The sequence below is a fragment of the Arabidopsis thaliana genome, chromosome 3 (genome assembly GCF_000001735.4).
Source record: "Arabidopsis thaliana chromosome 3, partial sequence".
NCBI lineage: Eukaryota > Viridiplantae > Streptophyta > Magnoliopsida > Brassicales > Brassicaceae > Arabidopsis > Arabidopsis thaliana.
The window spans coordinates 6,958,131-6,977,383 of NC_003074.8; the positions used below are offsets into that span (position 1 = coordinate 6,958,131).

A 19,253-nucleotide genomic window follows, 5' to 3' on the forward strand; every position below is an offset into this window, starting at 1 on the left:
CAAATCCGAAACCCATGGAGAAAATGGAAACGGTGGTGGGGACAACTTGGCGTGATGTAAAACCAAGATTCTCTAATTAAAAATTTTATTGGATATCCAAATCGAATATTCTTTTTTTACGTTCAAAAGTTCTTTGCACCGTCCACACGAGTTTTTTTTCCAGCCACAAGAAAATTCGTAAACTGTCTTCTTCGAAACTCTAGCGTGACAGCGTCTCAAACATTCAACTGGTATGAATCACACACGGTGTTGGAATATTTATTTTTAGTTTGGTGCATAATTCAATAGAAATCAAATCCCCTATATTAAAAATATTAAAACAGTCACAAGTTTATGCAAAACATCTAAGTATCTAACACACATAAGAAATATATCAAGATAAGAAAAAATGTCCGTATGACAGCAAATAAGTTGTCTTATTTTGAACCCATACTTAAATGGTATGGCTTTCTCTAGTTCGGTTCTTTATTTGAAGGCAGTAGTATATAATAAACATTATCATTTCTGTTTTTTTTTTGGGGTCATACAATAAAAATTGTGTTTCTTTTTTGCCCTAAACCAAAAATTTCATCTCTCTTTTCCCTCTTCCCGTCTCTATCTCTCTGGTGAGTTTTTCTTCTCTCCTTTCTCCAATTCGTATTTTCTCTCAGATTCTTCAATTGTACGTTGATTAATCTTCTGAAATTCGATTATTTATCGCACCCAATTTATACGCGGTTTTGGATTCTGGGGGAAAAAATGAGTTTTTTGGTTTCGGTCGGTTTATCATTGTCTTATTCGGTGCCTCTTCTCCCGTAGAATGGGAAGGTCGCCATCGCCACGTCGTGTTGCATTTCTTTTCGGGAGAAATTTATGCCATTGATTTTAGCTCTTTTAGGCTTTTTCTTAGTTTTTGGGAAAATTCTTGTGGTGGGTCCTTTGCAAATCTGGGGATTCAATCTCTTTTTTTTTCATTGTTCCATAGGTTTTTGAGGATACAAAATTTCATTGTTCATAGGTTTTTCTCATGATTTCTGGGGGAAGAGAATAAATAATTCCATCTATAAAAATCATCTTTTTTTCATTGTTGGAGGTGGGATCCTCATATGATTTTAGAGATCAAATAATAGAAGAGAAGAGAAAAGCTTGTTTCTTTTCCCCTTTGTGTCAACATCATACGAAATCGTTTCTTTTAGTATCAAGCTTCAAAGAGATGTTTTGACTTGAAACGATTGTTGTCTTGCAGAGAAGCGTTTTTTCGGTGGAGAGAAAGAGAGATTTGACTCTGTCAAGTTATTAGTACATTGAGGTCGGGCTGTCAAAACTTGACAGCCCGAGTTTGAAGCTTCCAGGTAATTTACACCATGTCCTTACAATCTTGGACTCTTACACGCGTTTTAAACATGTGTGTTTGTTTATGTTTGTGTGTCTATACTTATTACAAATCTATCTCATCTTATATAACAGGACTCTTTTTCTATTAATGAGATTGGTATGCTAGATTTGGAGTGTATTGGATTAGATTGTGGCGATCATGGGTTCTTTGTCTGGGATCATTCAACGGCCACTTGTTGCTGCTGCTGCTGTGATTACAGCTTCTGTGTCTGCAGATGTCTCTGAGAGGTTCTCATCTCTTAGATCACTAGTTCGAGGTTCTGAATCAGAGCAGATTGCTCCTTCAGTGTCTGGTTTAGTTCAGGAAGAAAGGTCCTTGTGGGTTTCTCAAGTCTCGGCCTCCAAGCTTGCAGATTTATCTTTTGTGTCGAGGATTTGTGTTCCTGTACCAAATGTTGATCTCCTAGCTTCTAATCCTAGCTGTAGTCTCGCTACTTCTGTTACTTCTCTGTCCGCTCTTCGTAGTGTTTATCAGTCTGCAGAGTTGGCTAAAGCATCGAAACCGGTTGCATTCACAATCGGTGCCTCACTTGTGGTTCCTGATATTTCCTACAGATGGCATTTACCTGAGCCTAGTGCAGTCGATATGTCTGGTTCTTCGAGTTGTGTGTCTGAAAAGAATAGAACTGTTGTGGTTTTGCTTGGATGGCTTGGATCAAAGCAGAAGCATCTGAAGAAATATGCTGATTGGTACACTTCAAAGGGTTACCATGTCATTACATTTACTCTTCCGATGAATGAGATTATGAGTTATCAAGTTGGAGGGAAAGCAGAGAAGAACATCGAGTCGCTGGTTAATCACTTGGCTGATTGGTTGGATGAAGAGCAAAAGAAAAATCTCGTCTTTCACACCTTCAGCAACACCGGGTGGTTAACGTGAGTTTAATATCTCTGTTTTTTTCATGTGCTTACATAGTTACATGGCGGTTTTACATTTTACTAAGCGAGTTTCTCATCTATGCAGATATGGAGCCATTTTGGAAAAGTTTCAGAAGCAAGATTCATCATTGATGGGAAGAGTTAAAGGTTGCATAGTGGACTCAGCTCCTGTTGCTGCTGCAGATCCTACGGTAAGCGATGATTCTTGCATTCATAGCCATGTTTATATGGTCATTTGGCTTGTGCTAAATCATAGGCTTGGATACCTGATTTGCTAGACGCTGATGGGTGCTATTCTTTTTATAGATTTCTGCACTATTCGCTTGAACTTTCTGGATACTAATTTGGCTTTGTTAAAACAGGTATGGGCATCAGGTTTCTCAGCTGCGTTCTTGAAGAAAAGCAGTGTAGCCACTAAAGGATCTGCGAGCTCATCATATGAGTCAAACGGTATAAACATCTCCCAGCCTAAACCCGCTGCAACAGAAACAGCTTTGCTTTTGGTTCTTGAAAAGTTCTTTGCGGTGATTCTAAATCTTCCCAAAGTAAACAGGTAACATACAATAAAACTCCGCGTTTCGTCACTCATTCTTTTACCCAAATCCTATGATTTCACACTAACAAATGCGGGCAATCATATCTCTTCACTCATTCTTGTCACCCATATCCTATGATTTCACACTAACAAATGCGTGCAATCATATTTTTAACAGGAGACTTGCCGATGTTCTTGACACATTATCAACAGCACAACCAAGTTGTCCACAGTTATACATTTACAGCTCTGCAGACAGAGTTATACCGGTGGAACAAGTTGAATCATTCATTGTAGAGCAGAGGAAAGCAGGACATGAGGTCCGTGCTTGCAACTTCATATCTTCACCTCATGTAGACCATTTCCGGAGTAACCCAGAACTGTATACAGCTGAGCTCAACCATTTCATGAACAACTTTGTCCTTTCTTGCTGCCACCATTCTTCATAGCGACTTCCACAAGTGTTGTTGTTGCTAACCATTTTTGGGGTCCTTTTAACTCTTATACAAGAAAGAGAAAAATAGTTACTGATTGATGATTCTTTTTGGTTTGGATTGGTTTATAGATTCAAATTCATTATTCCTTTGTAAATTGTTGGATATTGTACATTTAGGAGAATGAAGATTCAAGAAAGTGACGTCCTTGTCCTTTGTAGTGGAGATTTGGATCTTATGGTTGTCTTTTGTTATTTGTTCAAAGAGGGTTGTTAAGAACCCAATCATAAAGTTTTTGGCAATTCTCATAATTTTTAGAAGTATGAGGGATCACAATCGTATTTCTTATGAGACGCTGGTTCGTCAACGATTGCGTTTTGACAAACGCAAAAGTTTGATTTGCGTTGGAAGCGGCAGAGATCGATCTGGGATCTTTTTTTCTTTTTGCCGTATGTGTCATTTTGTGAAACTCGAACCTCTCATTCTCTCTTTCATCTCCTCCTCTTACGTAACCCTAACGAAGTCGAAGATTCTCTGGTAGATCTATCTCGATTCGATTCGATTCCTCTTTTTTCCCAGAAAAGTCGCTATTGAAATCGAACGAAAGTGTTGAAGATTTTACCAGTCAGAGGTATATATATATAGAGAGAGAGTTATGGATTTGGATCAATGGATTTCCAAGGTTAAAGATGGTCAGCATCTCTCCGAAGACGAGCTTCAGCTTCTCTGCGAATACGTACGCCTTCTTCTTCTTCTTCTTCTTACTTGATTTCTTCTCTTGGTCGATTAAGCTTCTTGTGCTCTTCTCTGCTTGGTTTGATCTGTATTTATATACCTTAGTGGAACGTGACTTCGATCTGGTCTGTAGTGATTTTAGGATTTTTCTTTCTTTTCAACTATGGAGGCATCAATTTTGTAGTTTAGATACCATTTTATGGTCTCCTTTCTCAGCGATTGATTTATAGATTTGCGAAGATGAATCATGGTGTTAACCAGAAGATGTTTATCATAATGTTATACAGGTGAAAGAGATTCTGATTGAGGAGTCAAACGTACAGCCTGTAAACAGTCCAGTCACCGTATGTGGTGATATCCATGGCCAGTTTCATGATCTTATGAAGCTTTTTCAGACCGGAGGTCATGTTCCCGACACCAATTACATTTTTATGGTACCGAGTTTTCTTTTGTGGTGTCTTGTATGACATATTGATATGAAATTATGAATACAATCATAATCTGGTGTGGGAAATTCGCAGGGGGACTTCGTGGATAGAGGTTACAACAGCCTTGAAGTCTTCACTATTCTTTTACTTCTTAAAGCTAGGTAAGGTGCTCATAAATGTTCTGGAGATTCCTGTTATCATTGAATCTTTGCCTTTAAGTTTTTTTTTGTTCGTGCTTAATACGAACTTATTGTTTATTAAGCAATTAATCTTGATAATTATTTATCTTTCTTTGGAAGAAATAGTCCCAGTAACGTATTGCATTCAAAATTAGTCCAAACGAGAATGATATTGTTTCTTTAGCATCTCATGTTTCTCTGTTCTTTGTATTCTAATATGTAGATATCCAGCCAATATTACACTTTTGCGCGGAAATCATGAAAGTAGGCAGCTAACGCAGGTATGTGTTATTCTGTTCCACTTATATCTATTATTCTGCTTTTCACGCTGTTCCTAGGAGGTAAGCAATGTTGATTATCTTCTCGTTGTTACAGCAGGGTTTTGAAAGTTCTGATTTTGTACTACATGTGGCAATGTCATGTCAGATGTAGACATCGATGTTAGCTAAGATGCATTTTATGTGAATCAAGTATTGGAAAGCTAATTTCAGAAGGTGCTTCATATAGTACCAGTCTCCTTTTTAGCATGTGTGTAATCCTTAGTGTTCTAGTTGATACATAGGTTTTTAAGGAAGAAAGTGTGGTGATAATTTTGTATTTGAATGCATTCCTGGCAAACCTTTACTAAGACTTAGTCTGCAATCATACCTCTTAAAGTGCAATTCAAATATGCATTTCGTGAATCTGCTGACTAGATGATCAAAATTATACATGGATTCTCGACATTGAACTCCTTTATAACACAGAACCATTTGATTTACTTTTTTAGGTGTATGGTTTCTATGACGAATGCCAGAGGAAGTATGGTAACGCTAATGCGTGGCGATATTGCACAGATGTTTTTGACTATCTTACCCTGTCAGCTATTATAGATGGCACAGTAAGTGATTTCTTAGCAACTTGGCATTGTTGATGAGAACACATATAGCTGTATGTTATACTAAAATAGTTTGCTTTGTCTAGGTTCTATGTGTTCACGGTGGCCTTTCCCCGGATGTCCGGACAATTGATCAGGTTAAACTCTGCTTTTATTGCTTGTGGCTTTCACCCGTCAATTATGCTTCTAGCTTGGCATGTTATTAAGGTCCTCCACTCACATAGATTTGCTGTGGGCTCTAGATAAGACTGATCGAGCGAAATTGCGAAATTCCTCATGAAGGGCCCTTTTGCGATCTTATGTGGAGTGATCCTGAAGATATTGAAACATGGGCGGTTAGTCCACGTGGAGCTGGTTGGCTTTTCGGATCCAGGGTTACCACTGAGGTATGTTTACTTTCTCAAAAGCTTGAATTGATACTGTAACTAAGAAATTAATTTCACATCTCTGATCTTTGGTTCTGGCTTCTTGTGCAGTTTAACCATATCAACAAGCTGGATCTAGTATGCCGCGCGCACCAACTTGTACAAGAAGGTCTTAAGTACATGTTCCAAGATAAAGGCCTTGTAACTGTGAGTGTCCTGCTTCTAATGAATTGATATTTTTTATTAGTGGGCGTTTTGAAACTCTGCTTAGTGATTGTTAATTTTGTTTTGTTTGTGAAGGTATGGTCTGCACCTAATTACTGTTACCGCTGTGGGAATGTCGCTTCTATATTGAGTTTCAATGACAACATGGTGAGCCTCTCTTAGTCTTTCCTAAATGAATACTCTAATCTTCTCTGTCAGCAAGAAGGGATTCTATTACTTCAGTGATTTTAATCATTTCTTTTAAGATTCTACTCTATCAAAATATGTACACTCTTGTTGATTTGCTATGTGCCTCTTTGAATTAATGGATCTAGGAAGATTATAGAAAGTAATTTAGAGAATTTAAATCAAGTAAGCCATGTGCAATGAGGTTTGAATATCTGTGTGAGCCATAGATTCTGTTTCTGCATTTGTAGTGGATTTTCATTGACCATAGATTCAAGCTGTCTGTGCTACTAGGATCCTCCTTCCTGCATGGGTTAGTGATGAAATCGATTGAAATGTTTGTATTACCAGGAAAGGGAAGTGAAGTTCTTCACAGAGACAGAAGAGAACAATCAAATGAGAGGGCCAAGGACTGGAGTTCCGTATTTCCTATGAAGAATCACACTTATTATATTTGCTGTGATGATGAAGCCATTGCTGCCATTGGCAATATGTTCAGTTCAATGTGGAAAAGGTTAATATATGATTATATATATTATCTACTGATGGGTTTCGCTTACTATCATTATTTTTGTCCTTTAGGTTACATTTCCCTTGTGAAAGTTACAAGTCAAACACTTTGGTAATAGTCTTAGTCATTTTGATTCTCTGCTCTCTTTTCTTTCCCCCAATCTTTCTTCTGTAATGTTATTTTTTTCATTGTTCACTTGTACTGTTTCCTCTGTTTTTGTTGTTGTTGTTGTGAAGATGACATTAATTCTAAAATAATCAAACATCGTTACAAATGGGACAGTATCGCAACAATAAATGAATACCTGTCGGTCTCGAGCTATTCAATCATTTCATTCGGCTTTTGGTGTGTTGCCTTTCAGATCTATGATACAGATTGTTGTCTCAAGTAATGGAGAGAGGGGTAGTCCTTACAATAAAAAAAAAAAGTTATTATATGCAGTCATGAATGTGGTAAAAAGAATTGCAATTTTTAGTTTGTAATTTTCAGTTAATTAATCTTCACTATATAACTACACTCCTATGAGTTGCTCAGTGAGTTGCATGCTTGTATGATTTAAAATTAATAGTAACTCTTTTTATTACAAAACAGTGAAACACTATGAGAAGTGGGGGAGTTCAGTTCTTGTTCTGTTTGCCGATGAACATCAATGTTGCTTGGTCATCTAATAGAGGGAAATCATAAAATATTAACCTGGTGGTCCTGGTCAATGGTTTTTTTAAAAGAGTCATTGTTTAAGTCTTTTTTTTTTTTTTTTAATGCTAATAAAAAGGTTTAATCCTCCATGCTGGAGAAGCGATCATCATCAACCGAAAGAGAGTAATAGAGACAAAATGGGTTCATCATCATCTCCATCCCCGAACGACGCCGTACTGGAATCAGCCCGACCTTTTCTCCGAGGAGAGCTTGAAAAGATCGACCCCAAACTCCCGTCGTTAATCGCCGTCCTCAAAAGCGTCGGTGCCGGCGAGTGTTGGCACAAACACGGAAGCTTCCTAGATCACTTAATCGATATCTACAAGATCCTCAAGCTATGGAAAGCTCCTGAATCCGTCTGTCTCTGTGGTCTATTCCACTCTGCTTACTCCAATTCCTATGTCAATTTAGCTATTTTCGATCCTTCCACTGGTCGTGACGTCGTCCGTGATCACGTCGGTGAAGCTGCCGAGTCGTTGATCCATCTCTTCTGCGTTGTACCGAGACAAACTCTGATTCACGATGAGCTTTTGTTTAAGTACTCTGATTGTGAGCTCGTTGAGCATCTTGATTGTTCTGAGGTTTCGTTGAGGAACGCAAAGGAGAAAGGGATTTTTGATGGAGATGAAGAGTGGAGGAAGAAGATTAATGCTTTGGTTCCTGAGAACGGTGTTGTTGTGAAGCATATCAAGACAGGTGAAGAAATCGTTGTTTCGAGGAGAGTTGTTGGTGTTTTCTTGTTAATGACAATGGCGGATTTTAGTGATCAGCTTTTTGGGTTCCAAGATGAGTTGTTCTGTAATCATGATGGGAGACTTGAGTTTAGAGGGAACAACGTGACTGCGTTGTGGCCTGGGAATGGGAAGCCTGGACTGTGGATGAATTCTAATTCGAGAATGGGAGCGATTTATAGTTTGATTGTGAGAGAAGAGGAGATTTTGATGGAAGAGAGGAGAAGGGCTTTTGGTTCTGGGTTTGAAGTGAGGAAGGAAAGAGATGAGGATATAGATCTTGTCGTGCCTCCAGTTTTCAGCTTCTGCACCAAGGTATTCTTAGTTAGCTAAATTGGTTCTGTCTCATGTCATGATCATTGGTGTTCCGGTGTCTAGGATTGTATCTTCTTTAATTTAGTAGCTTTCACACTTATTGGTAGTGGTAGGTAACTATAGTGTCTTGATAGCTTCATATGTAATGGACCAGGTATTGGATGCAAAAGAGCAGATAGAAGCAAGGGAGATGTACTGGGAAGTTGTGAGCAGTGACACAAGCAAAGAAGGGTACTTGGAGAGAGCAGAGGAGAGATTGTTGGGTTGTATTGAGAAGAACCCATTTGTGGGAGAGCCACATGTGTTGTTGAGTCAAGTGTACTTGGGAAAGAAGAGATTCAAAGAAGCAGAGAGAGAGGCAGAGAAAGGGCTTCTTCTGCTCTTGCAATGGGGAAGTCCTTGGGACAAGAGAATGTCATGGGAAGGTTGGATTGCTTGGGTTAGGGTTCTTCTCATGAAGTCACAGGATCAATCTTGGCCTGATGTTTCTTGGGGTATCTTGAACTTGGGTCTCGTGCGCTAATAAGATTGTTCTTCACAACTTCCACATCCTTAATAATCATAAAGAATGTTTTAATAAAGAGATTAATAAAGGAAGCCATGTATGTATGTAGTAGATCAAGTCTTCTTGACATTGGTATGTCTGAAATATTATTAAGCCTTTCGGTCACTTTTTAAGAGTCTTGTTTCACCCAAATGAGAAGATAAGATTCTGATTAACCACAAGACAACACACTTCCACAAACTACATTTTAAACCTGGTAAAAAATTTGACAATAGTAAAAAGATAGACCACTTTCATTGCATTTTTTTTATATAAATAACTTCTACTGTATTAAATTGATTGGGATGCTCAAGAGTTTATTTAGCCGCTTAAGAGGTTGGAATTAATTAGGTGCAAGACAGGCGAACGAGGGGTCCCGACACGGTTCGAGATTAAGACCAAACCGGGAAAAACCAGAAAATGGTATAATTACAAAACCCTTACCAAGACTCGCCTCCAAGCTGAAGAAAACCCTTAATTCTCTTTCTCTTGTTCCATTTCGTCCCATTTTGTTCTTTCTACTGTCGCCGTAAAGGATATTCAAAAGCGGTAGAGGCGGCGATGGCGGATCTTTTACCACCTCTTACGGCGGCACAAGTCGATGCTAAGACTAAAGTCGATGAGAAAGTCGATTACTCGAACCTCCCTTCTCCTGTTCCCTATGAGGAACTCCACCGTGAAGCTCTCAGTTCAGTATATCCTAAATCCCTTTTCCGATCTAGTTTTTCAATCGTCTTTCTTTCTTTTGCTTCCATTGTAACTTCAGTTGTATTCCTTGATATCTCTATTTGTTGTTTCTTGATCTGGAGATAAAATGAGTGTGGCTTTGAGTGCATTGTATTGGACTGTTTGAGATTTAGCTTTCTTCTGTTTGAATTGGGTAAAGTCTAGCACATTAGTCGTTTCTAATTGTTTTTCATGTATCATTTCATGGTCTTAGGAGATTTACATACAATAGAAATGATATAAAATGATTAAGATTGTTCAATTGATCTGGATTAGATTCTGTGAACCGATTTTGCCTGCGTCAGAGTGAGTCAAAATTCATTTCTCAGACAGAACTAGAAGATGACAACGGCCACATAAAGTTTGTGATGTCTTAATCCATATGGTTAAGTATGTGTGATGAAGCATTTAGATTTTTGGTTTTCTTTGTTTTTTAACTGGTTTGATTTTGCTTTGCAGTGTCTTTAAAGTCGGACAATTTTGAGGGTTTACGCTTCGACTTTACCAGGGCGTTGAATCAGAAGTTTTCTCTCAGTCATAGGTATGTAGCTTGTATTTATAGTTATTGTTGTACCATCTATTTATTTGTGGTCTTCGCTAAGCATGTGTACTGATGGTTAAACAGTGTAATGATGGGGCCAACCGAAGTTCCTGCTCAGTCACCTGAAACTACTATCAAAATTCCAACAGCCCATTATGAGTTTGGTGCCAATTATTATGACCCAAAGGTAACGTTTTTGGTAATCAGCTGTTTTAATATTTTTATTGTCATGAAAAATATGTGAAAATGACAAAGTAAATATGCAGTTGCTGCTCATCGGAAGGGTAATGACTGATGGTAGACTAAATGCGAGACTGAAAGCAGATTTAACTGATAAGTTAGTTGTGAAGGCGAATGCTCTGGTAAGTACCACAACTTTAGAAAATCTGTTTTTTCTAGGTGTAGCTGGAAATTACGTTCGTTCTCTCTGTAATATTGTGTTTGTCATCTTTGTTTACTTTCTTTACCAGATAACAAATGAGGAACATATGTCACAAGCAATGTTCAACTTTGATTACATGGTATGAAAATTCTCTGTATATAATAATTTCCTATCCTTGTGATGTACCTTTTTATTATACAGTATTTGGTTCATTGAGTTTTTTTAACTGTTTTTATCTCACATTTATGTAGGGATCAGACTACAGAGCTCAGCTTCAACTTGGACAGAGTGCCCTAATTGGAGCAACTTATATCCAGGTAAGTTTGACTTGTCCCGTGCTACAGTGGAAACTTTCTAGATTTTTCTGTGTAGTCAAATAGCCAGGGAAAGGTTACTAACCATCTCTGAGTGTTTTAACCGTGTACTGTTTGCCTTGATTCGTCTAGCTGTGACATAGATGAGAGGTGAACCTTACGTCGTTCTATTAGACTTTGTGATTATGTCATGCTTAGTTTCTGTGGTCAAAGTTATATATATATCTTTTATCTGTGGGCAGTCTTTCTTTTGATCAGTAATAGTTAAAATTTTAAGTAAGGAATGTATCTGTTTTTTTCTATTCATTAAATTATCATAATTTTTTTGTACAGAGTGTTACAAACCATTTATCCTTGGGTGGTGAAATTTTCTGGGCTGGTGTGCCTCGGAAGTCGGGAATAGGCTATGCTGCTAGATACGAGACAGATAAAATGGTAGTGCTTCATCTCAGTTGGTTTATTATACAAATTGCAAGGTTCAAAAACTCAGTTAGCTGAAAGTAGATCAGAATTTTGAACACTTTGAGTTTATATACCCATCATATTAAGAACTGTTCTTGATGAACAGGTTGCTTCTGGTCAAGTTGCTAGCACGGGTGCTGTTGTTATGAACTATGTTCAGAAGATTTCAGATAAGGTGATGTACCGTTCTCATTTGATTGCATCTTAAAACCTTGTAGAGTTGAGAGATATATCATGACACATTCAATCTTTTTCATGAATCATGACACACAGGTGTCACTTGCCACTGATTTCATGTACAACTACTTTTCAAGAGATGTAACAGCTAGTGTGGGTTATGACTATATGCTTAGACAGGTAAGTAACATTGCCATATTTTCCCTGGATTGTAAGTGAATTGAAAACAAGCAACAAAAGAACATTCTAAATCCGTATTATTCTAATAATATGGGTTTTGTTTCAGGCTCGTGTGCGGGGTAAGATCGATTCAAACGGTGTTGCATCCGCTCTCCTTGAAGAAAGATTGAGTATGGGACTCAATTTTCTTCTTTCTGCAGAGGTACACAAATGATCTGCTACTTAGATTTCCGCTGGTTCCTGTATTGATTCTCCTTTAAAACTCTGGTTTCGTTTTGTTCGATCCAGCTGGATCATAAGAAGAAGGACTACAAGTTTGGTTTCGGATTAACAGTTGGTTAAAAGACCGAATAAAAACCGGCACACAATAAGCCTGGCGCACAGAGCAGATTGCAGCAGTAGTGGTTTCAGCTGCGAGGATTTCGGTTAAAATTTATTCTATTTCAGTTTAGGCTTTTTGGTGAAGTTGGGAAGATAAACGGTAACGATGTTGTGTTGTTATTTGAGGTTTAGGATTTGTTTCCAAGAACCATTTTATAAAAGAAGAAGAAGCAAATGAGGTTTTTGTTTTACTTCCTTGCTCTAAGATCTCGTGAACTTCCGAGAGAGGTGTATCATTTCATTTCCTTGCCATAAAAAAAAACGAATTCTTTTTTTCTTCCTCGTTCGTTGTCTGATTTGTTGAAAATATTTTATTCGAATATAAAATCACCTGAGATTTGTTGCTTTTGACGTGGAAATATAAGATGGGCCGAGATAGACGTCACAGTGGGCCGAGATAGACGTCACAGTGGGCCGAGAAAATGTGAGTTTTTACTTGGATGAAATTGAAATTGTACGTTGGGTTTTTGTACTCATCATCTCTTTCTCCGTCGTAACCGCAAACATTTGTGAGAGATTCCGAGCGAAAAAAACCCTAGTGTACAGTGGCGTCTTTCTTCTCCAACTCGCTTCTTCCCTGGTACTGTTCCTTTCCCTCCATTTTTTCCGATTCGAGCTCTTTCTCGTCTTCCTCTTCTACTTTTTCTGTTTTTTTTTTTTGTTTTACTTTTCTTACATTTACCTCATCGTGTAGGGTTTTACATTTCTGAATCCCGCATTGCTTGATTTCTTTTGTTTATGGCCTTCTTTCGCTTTCCGTGTTGCTAAATTAGTTTCCGATTTCAGCGAAATAGCGTTTTTGTTCCGTTGATCATCCATTTCGAGGTTTATGCCAAGTCGTCAACCTTACACCGTTTTCAAAAATCAACTTATTTTGTGGTGCTGATTGTTGATTTTTGTTGTTGCTTAGGATGCTTTGTTTTCGAATGTTAGTTCAAATGGTGGCTTTGTAGTGGGTTTCATTTGGAGAATAACACAAATCTTTTGCTTCGCAGGCTGATTCGGTTTCTTAAAAGACCTATTACTGATTCTTCTGAGGAGACTGACGTTGAAGGAGATTTTGTAATGGATTCTGCTATTGAAATTAGTTCAGGTAGTGATAGTGATGACGAAGTACCACCGCAGCCTGTTTGGCCACAAACTCGAACCAGGATGGATCCCACATGGCTAAGTATAGTTTTTGGCATATCTTTGTCAATTTCGGTCTTTCTGGTGAGGTTAGTTTTGGTAGCTTTATGGACTGATCGACTTTGATGCTGTGTTTTTTTCTTTGCAGGCAGGAGACCTTTGCCTACAGTGGATAGCCATGCTAGAGCTGAACATACAAATCAGGCTCCTCCCAATGGTGCCTCGAGTGATACTTCTCGGCCTGGAGTCTCTAAGCCTTTCACAGGGAATGGGAACACTGTAAACTCGAGAATTTCCAGTGGATCTGGTGCTGATTATGTGAGACTGTCTTCTGAGCAAGCTCTGAAAAGAACTCTTCCACCCTCTTTTAATTCCCCTCCCCTTCCTGCCAGAAGTGGCACTAACAATATAAGTAATGCTAGTGGAAGTCGTGTTGGTGTGGATTATGAGAGACCATTGTCTCAGCAAGCTCTGAAAAGAACTCTTCCACCCTCTTTTAATCCCCCTCCCCTTCCTTCCAGAAGTGGCACAAACAATATACGTAATGCTGGTGGGAGTCGCTTTGGTGCCGATTATAGTCATCCAGCTGTGTCAGCTGTAGGCAACAAGAGTACCTTTGGTGATCATTATAGTGGAGCCCATGCTGAGATAGGAATTCAACGTGGCGTGAATGGGGTTAGGATCCTGCCTCCATCTCTGACGCATGGAACATCTGCTTCTGTTTTGCATCATGCTGGTTCGAGTGATCCAATGCACAGGTTTGGTGGTGGTGAAGATAGGAATCCTGATAACGATGAAAGGCTGGTTTATCAGGCTGCACTACAGGTATTCATCCTCAGCACAACCCTTTGTTATTTGTGGACTTCAACACTTAAGCTCTTCTTTTGTGCTTGCATATCTAGTTATCGTTGCCCCTTGTACCAGCTTTACATTTTGCCGGCTCTTTTGAATCTCTTAATATGATTGTCATAGAGTATAATGGAGCAATAATTGACTCTAAATCTGGCTCATTTTTTTTTGTTAAATATTTTTCTGAGGTGCATGGTGCATGAAACGTTTTATAAGCGTTTGCATGTCTCATTGATGCTTCGGTCATACTACCATGCTGGATCAACTCAATTTTATACTGACTATCTTAAAATAATAATGTAGCTGCATTCGTTTTCTTCATGTCTGAGAAATAATGATAATTAATAATAATTTGGATCATTGACAATAGATGTAGCATTTATTTTCCGATTTTACTCTGGTACATTATAAGGGTGTTGAGAGCTCGGTGTTGTTCCATAATCTACCTGATATGAAATGGCGTGGTAAGTGCATTTTTGATTATCAAGTACTTTAATCCTGCAGGTTTTGAATCAACCCATGACTGAAAGTGATCTACCTCCTGGTACTCTTTCAGTTCCTCTTATGAGGCATCAGGTAGTAGCATGTTTTAAGTTTCCATTTATTGGCCGTTGGTATTGGTTTGTGTATTAAGTACTACTGGTCTTCAGAAAATTGCGTTGGCATGGATGTTTCAGAAGGAAACAAGTAGTTTCAACTGTCCAGGAGGGATACTAGCAGATGATCAGGTCACATTTGATTAAATTTCTTGACTAATAAATATCTGTGATACTGTGAGTCTGCTGCTTGGATATTTACCTCAAACTATGTAACGTCTACTCTGCAGGGACTTGGTAAGACGGTCTCGACGATTGCTCTTATCCTAAAGCAAAAGATTGTGTCACAACTGAAGTCCGAAAGTTCATGCAAGCAAGAAACTGAGGCATTAGTCCTGGATGCTGATGATGAGTCAGACAATGCAAAGCATGAAAGTGGTAGTCATGTAAAACCAGAGCTCAAGGTTTCAAGCAACAGTGAGACCTCGGTTCTGAGTGCATGTGGTAATGATGAGAATGACAGTTCAGATATGGAGAAAGCCGAAGATGAAGAAGCTAATTCTTCAACACGAGCATTTCAGTGGAAGAGACCAGCTGCTGGTACATTAATTGTTTGCCCAGCGAGTGTTGTAAGGCAGTGGGCAAGAGAGCTTGATGAGAAGGTTTCTGAAGAATCCAAACTTTCTGTGTTAGTCTACCATGGTAGTAATAGGACCAAAGATCCTAATGAATTAGCAGAATACGATGTGGTTGTGACAACGTACGCTATTGTTACTAATGAAGCTCCCAACAAATTCTTGGTGGATGAGGATGAGAACGATGAAAAAAATACTGACAGATATGGTCTTGCCTCTGGCTTCTCCAACAATAAGAAACGGAAAGTCGTGGTGGGTGCTAGTAAGAAGAGTAAAAGAAGAGGTAGAAAAAGCACTAACGATACTTCTTCTGAGCCTGATTGTGGTCCTCTAGGAAAGGTTGGGTGGTTCAGAATAGTACTAGATGAAGCTCAGACAATTAAGAACTATAGAACACAAATGGCAAGATCATGTTGCACTCTTCGAGCCAAAAGGAGGTGGTGCTTGTCTGGAACACCAATACAAAATACGATTGATGATTTATATAGCTATTTCAGGTTTCTTAGATATGATCCATATGCGGTGTACAAGTCATTTTACAGTACAATCAAGGTTCCAATTTCCAGAAATTCTTGTCAAGGTTACAAGAAGCTTCAAGCTGTTCTAAGGGCTATAATGCTGCGCCGCACCAAAGGTACTCTGATCATCTCTTTATTCTCTTTGATGGTTGGTTGAGTTGTTTATGTGGCCGGGACTTCTCAATCATTACTATTAATATTATCTATGTTATCTTGACACTTTGTGATTTTATCGGCTTATCTATAATGTACTCAATAAAGAGAGTACCTGTTAGTTTATTGAACCTGTCACCTGAGTTAGTCCTCCGGTCATGTGGTTAATAAAATAACAATTTTGTCTTCTCATCTGTACATTTTTCCTTTTGTCTTCTCATCTGTTCATTTTTATTTTGATATTTTCTGTTTGATGGTAGATTTTTACTTTGCTCCTATTATATTCGTACGTGGTTGTGCTGCACTTGATGGTTTCTGCTAAATATCTACTGTTCTGCTATCTAGGAACATTGCTTGATGGGAAACCCATAATTAATCTACCTCCAAAGGTAGTAAATTTGAGCCAGGTAGACTTTTCAGTGGCTGAGCGCTCTTTCTACAAGAAGCTTGAAGCTGATTCACGTTCACAGTTCAAGGTTCTCCTATTTTTTCCCCCACAAAGTATCTGTTCATACTTGGTTTACAATTGATGTGCACTTTTTTGGTTAAGAAGATCCATTTATAGCAACTAAATGCTTAATAAATGTGACCTTGTAGTTATGCAGCAATTTTATTGGAGATCCATGTTTCTGAGTGTCTTGCAAGTCTTCATTTCGTCCTATGAGAGAACACAAACTAGTAGCTGTACCCGATAGGATGATAAATTCATTTTCCCTGCAGGCCTATGCTGATGCGGGAACTTTGAGTCAAAACTACGCAAATATTCTTCTGTTGCTTTTGCGACTACGCCAAGCTTGTGACCACCCACAACTTGTTAAAAGATATAACTCAGATCCTGTTGGAAAAGTATCAGAAGCAGCAGTTAGAAGACTCCCTAGGGAGGCTCGAAGCAGACTGATCAATCGCTTAGAGTCATCATCTGCCATCTGCTATGAGTGCAATGTAAGTGCAGAAGTGCAGAGTAAATGAGACCTAGAAATAGCATGTCCTCAGGCTCACTATTCTCTAGTTCTTAGGTCTTGTCCTGACTATCTTTGCTTCTTTTTTTTTCATATTTATTCGCAGGAGCCACCAGAAAAACCTGTTGTTACGTTGTGTGGCCATATATTTTGCTATGAATGTGTTTTAGAATACATAACTGGGGATGAGAACACGTGCCCTGTACCGAGATGCAAACAACAGCTTGCGCGTGATGTTGTTTTCTCTGAATCTTCTCTTAGAAATTGCACTTCTGATGATTCGGGCTGTAGTTCCTCTCATGATAATGGTCTTGATAGATCGGTATTTCAAAAAAGAGACTTTTGTTCATCAAAAATTAAAGCTGTCCTCGATATCCTGCAGTCGCTTTCCCAACCAGACAGTCCAAACTCAGCTCAGCATGGTCAAATGCCATCTTCCTCACGGCCATATGATGACGATGATGTTACCATTGTAGAGCCAATGCGTCTTCACTCATCTTCACCTAGCCAGGGGGCAGTAAAGACGATAATATTTTCTCAGTGGACTGGTATGCTTGACTTGGTTGAGCTGCGTATTCTTGAAAGTGGTATTGAATTCAGAAGATTAGATGGCACAATGAGTCTAGCAGCAAGAGACAGGGCGGTTAAAGAATTCAGTAAAAAACCAGATGTAAGTGATGTAAATATCTTAGATATGTTTTCTAAAACAATATACTAATCGTTTCTCTGAAATATGGAATGTTCATGGAGTATTGATCCTGAAGCTCTCTAAAAGCGCAAAAAAAATTTTATTAGGTAAAGGTGATGCTGATGTCGCTAAAAGCTGGAAACCTTGGGCTGAATATGGTAGCTGCATGTCATGTTATTCTCTTGGATCTTTGGTGGAATCCAACTACCGAAGATCAGGCGATTGATCGTGCACATCGTATTGGACAAACTCGGCCAGTTACTGTAACTCGCATAACTATAAAAGACACCGTTGAGGATAGAATTTTGAAGCTTCAGGTATTCTCTAAACTCTATCTGCTCATTGTCGCTGGGTTTTGGGTTCCCTTGGTTTCCTTTTCAGATTTATATTTACAGTAATTTTTTCAAGCTAATTACTAAAGAGAGTTTTTGTGGTAGACTATGAAGGGCTTATGAATTTTCTCGTTTACCATTTTTTTTTCAGGAAGAGAAAAGGACAATGGTTGCATCGGCCTTTGGTGAAGAACATGGTGGAAGCTCTGCGACACGTCTAACAGTAGACGATCTCAAGTATCTGTTTATGGTGTAGACTACTCGTTGTATGGTCTAAGCGTAGCCTTCTAATCGCCTCTTGAACTAGGTTGCTTAGTACAGTACATATGGGAGATTTAGCCCAGAATTTTGATCAGGAAGAAACCTCTAGCTGCTTTTGTAATGGATATCCAATACTGTGGCACTCCTTTGGTTTTGTAAGGTTTGAACCCAATCTATGCATTTTTGGTGTTTCCAAAGTGCATCGATTGGAAACAGGCCATAAGTAAATAACTAAAATCGGTTCATGGTATATATACCACGTAGGATTTTGACCTTAAATGTAAAAGATCAATTGCTTAAAAGTTTGTTCTGTATTTCACGTCTCTCTTATATCATGACATTCCACGCATTGTTTTCAGCTTGAAGGCAGTCTCATGTATGCTTTGGAAACATTAGTTTGTGAAGCCAGCCGTACAATTTGGTCAATCTTTGTATTGTGCTAACTTCTTCCAGCAATGTGGATTAGATGAGAGATCCTCTGTATGTATATTCATAGCTTGTTGCCTTGTTCCTTCATGGTACATTGTTTATAACCGATGATTGGAGAGTGGACTCAACCTACATACGGTTTTACGGTTTAGGACAGACACCTAGCTGTTAAGAGGAAGGTATGCAGAAGAGAAAATGCAGAACCCCCTTTCTTTCTTGAAAAGGTAGATACACTCTAGGAAGGTTTAGAACAAATGAATGAGAAAACTCTGCATTGTAGGTTCAAGAAACACTAATAAGAAATCCACATGTTTACTGATTAGTGAGAAACCAAGTTATAGATGTAGGGATAGATACAGTGATACATAAATAAGAAAGATGAGTGGAAACTGCAAAGAAAGTGAAAGTTTGGTTGTGTGTAAGAAACAGCTTTGGGATTCAAGATGATGAATCATTAGAATTATACAGTGGTTGAACTTTTTTGTTGATTAAATGCCCTATGAAGGGGACAACATAGAAGATTATGGGACCCCTTATTTTTTATGTATGACTTTCTTTCACTTTTCTTTTGCCCTTTAGTCATTTCTCTTTTTTTCCATTTTTCACCAG

The 19,253-nt window shown here is 38.5% G+C and overlaps 5 protein-coding genes across 18 annotated transcripts; all 5 read left to right on the forward strand.

Annotated features, from left to right (window-relative positions):
• The first annotated feature begins 378 nt into the window (after positions 1-378).
• Positions 379-3,554, forward strand: AT3G19970 (alpha/beta-Hydrolases superfamily protein). Of its 5 annotated transcripts, none has more exons than NM_112887.3 (6): positions 379-605; positions 1,226-1,331; positions 1,447-2,250; positions 2,339-2,444; positions 2,616-2,806; positions 2,967-3,525. In NM_112887.3, the coding sequence occupies exons 3-6, from the start codon at positions 1,514-1,516 to the stop codon at positions 3,235-3,237; spliced, it is 1,305 nt and encodes a 434-aa protein (NP_566652.1). In that variant the 5' UTR covers positions 379-605; positions 1,226-1,331; positions 1,447-1,513; the 3' UTR covers positions 3,238-3,525. The 5 variants fall into 5 exon arrangements, with proteins under 5 accessions (NP_566652.1, NP_001327016.1, NP_001327013.1 ...); NM_001338435.1 differs by having other exon boundaries at positions 605-661; positions 2,967-3,522; NM_001338436.1 differs by lacking the exon at positions 379-605 and adding an exon at positions 615-1,072 and having other exon boundaries at positions 2,967-3,522.
• Positions 3,555-3,605: 51 nt separating this feature from the next.
• FYPP3 (flower-specific, phytochrome-associated protein phosphatase 3) lies at positions 3,606-7,076 on the forward strand. The gene is made up of 10 exons (NM_112888.4): positions 3,606-3,958; positions 4,245-4,391; positions 4,479-4,546; positions 4,788-4,845; positions 5,334-5,444; positions 5,528-5,578; positions 5,684-5,827; positions 5,918-6,013; positions 6,107-6,178; positions 6,548-7,076. Exons 1-10 carry the CDS (start codon positions 3,878-3,880, stop codon positions 6,629-6,631), a joined length of 912 nt encoding a protein of 303 aa, NP_188632.1. The 5' UTR covers positions 3,606-3,877; the 3' UTR covers positions 6,632-7,076.
• A 388-nt stretch (positions 7,077-7,464) lies between these two features.
• AT3G19990 (E3 ubiquitin-protein ligase) lies at positions 7,465-9,191 on the forward strand. Of its 2 annotated transcripts, none has more exons than NM_112889.4 (2): positions 7,465-8,449; positions 8,604-9,161. In NM_112889.4, the coding sequence occupies exons 1-2, from the start codon at positions 7,466-7,468 to the stop codon at positions 8,970-8,972; spliced, it is 1,353 nt and encodes a 450-aa protein (NP_188633.2). In that variant the 5' UTR covers position 7,465; the 3' UTR covers positions 8,973-9,161. The 2 variants fall into 2 exon arrangements, with proteins under 2 accessions (NP_188633.2, NP_001319597.1); NM_001338438.1 differs by having other exon boundaries at positions 7,474-8,449; positions 8,604-9,191.
• Positions 9,192-9,331: 140 nt separating this feature from the next.
• Positions 9,332-12,522, forward strand: TOM40 (translocase of the outer mitochondrial membrane 40). 2 transcript variants are annotated; one of them, NM_001338439.1, is made up of 11 exons: positions 9,332-9,873; positions 10,179-10,260; positions 10,345-10,447; positions 10,527-10,622; positions 10,731-10,781; positions 10,894-10,959; positions 11,290-11,391; positions 11,525-11,593; positions 11,692-11,775; positions 11,882-11,977; positions 12,064-12,522. In NM_001338439.1, the coding sequence occupies exons 3-11, from the start codon at positions 10,349-10,351 to the stop codon at positions 12,115-12,117; spliced, it is 717 nt and encodes a 238-aa protein (NP_001326561.1). In that variant the 5' UTR covers positions 9,332-9,873; positions 10,179-10,260; positions 10,345-10,348; the 3' UTR covers positions 12,118-12,522. The 2 variants fall into 2 exon arrangements, with proteins under 2 accessions (NP_001326561.1, NP_188634.1); NM_112890.5 differs by having other exon boundaries at positions 9,332-9,681.
• Positions 12,523-12,552: 30 nt separating this feature from the next.
• On the forward strand, positions 12,553-18,561 carry AT3G20010 (SNF2 domain-containing protein / helicase domain-containing protein / zinc finger protein-like protein; the record flags this gene model as incomplete). 8 transcript variants are annotated; one of them, NM_001338440.1, is made up of 11 exons in its annotated part: positions 12,553-12,736; positions 13,152-13,327; positions 13,433-14,109; positions 14,638-14,709; positions 14,784-14,861; positions 14,960-15,938; positions 16,321-16,451; positions 16,696-16,917; positions 17,041-17,604; positions 17,730-17,939; positions 18,106-18,561. In NM_001338440.1, the coding sequence occupies 10 exons, from the start codon at positions 13,222-13,224 to the stop codon at positions 18,208-18,210; spliced, it is 3,144 nt and encodes a 1,047-aa protein (NP_001319598.1). In that variant the 3' UTR covers positions 18,211-18,561. The 8 variants fall into 8 exon arrangements, with proteins under 8 accessions (NP_001319598.1, NP_001327758.1, NP_001327757.1 ...); NM_001338444.1 differs by lacking the exon at positions 12,553-12,736 and adding an exon at positions 12,813-12,981 and having other exon boundaries at positions 18,106-18,465; NM_001338442.1 differs by having other exon boundaries at positions 13,433-14,709.
• Between the last annotated feature and the right edge of the window lie 692 nt (positions 18,562-19,253).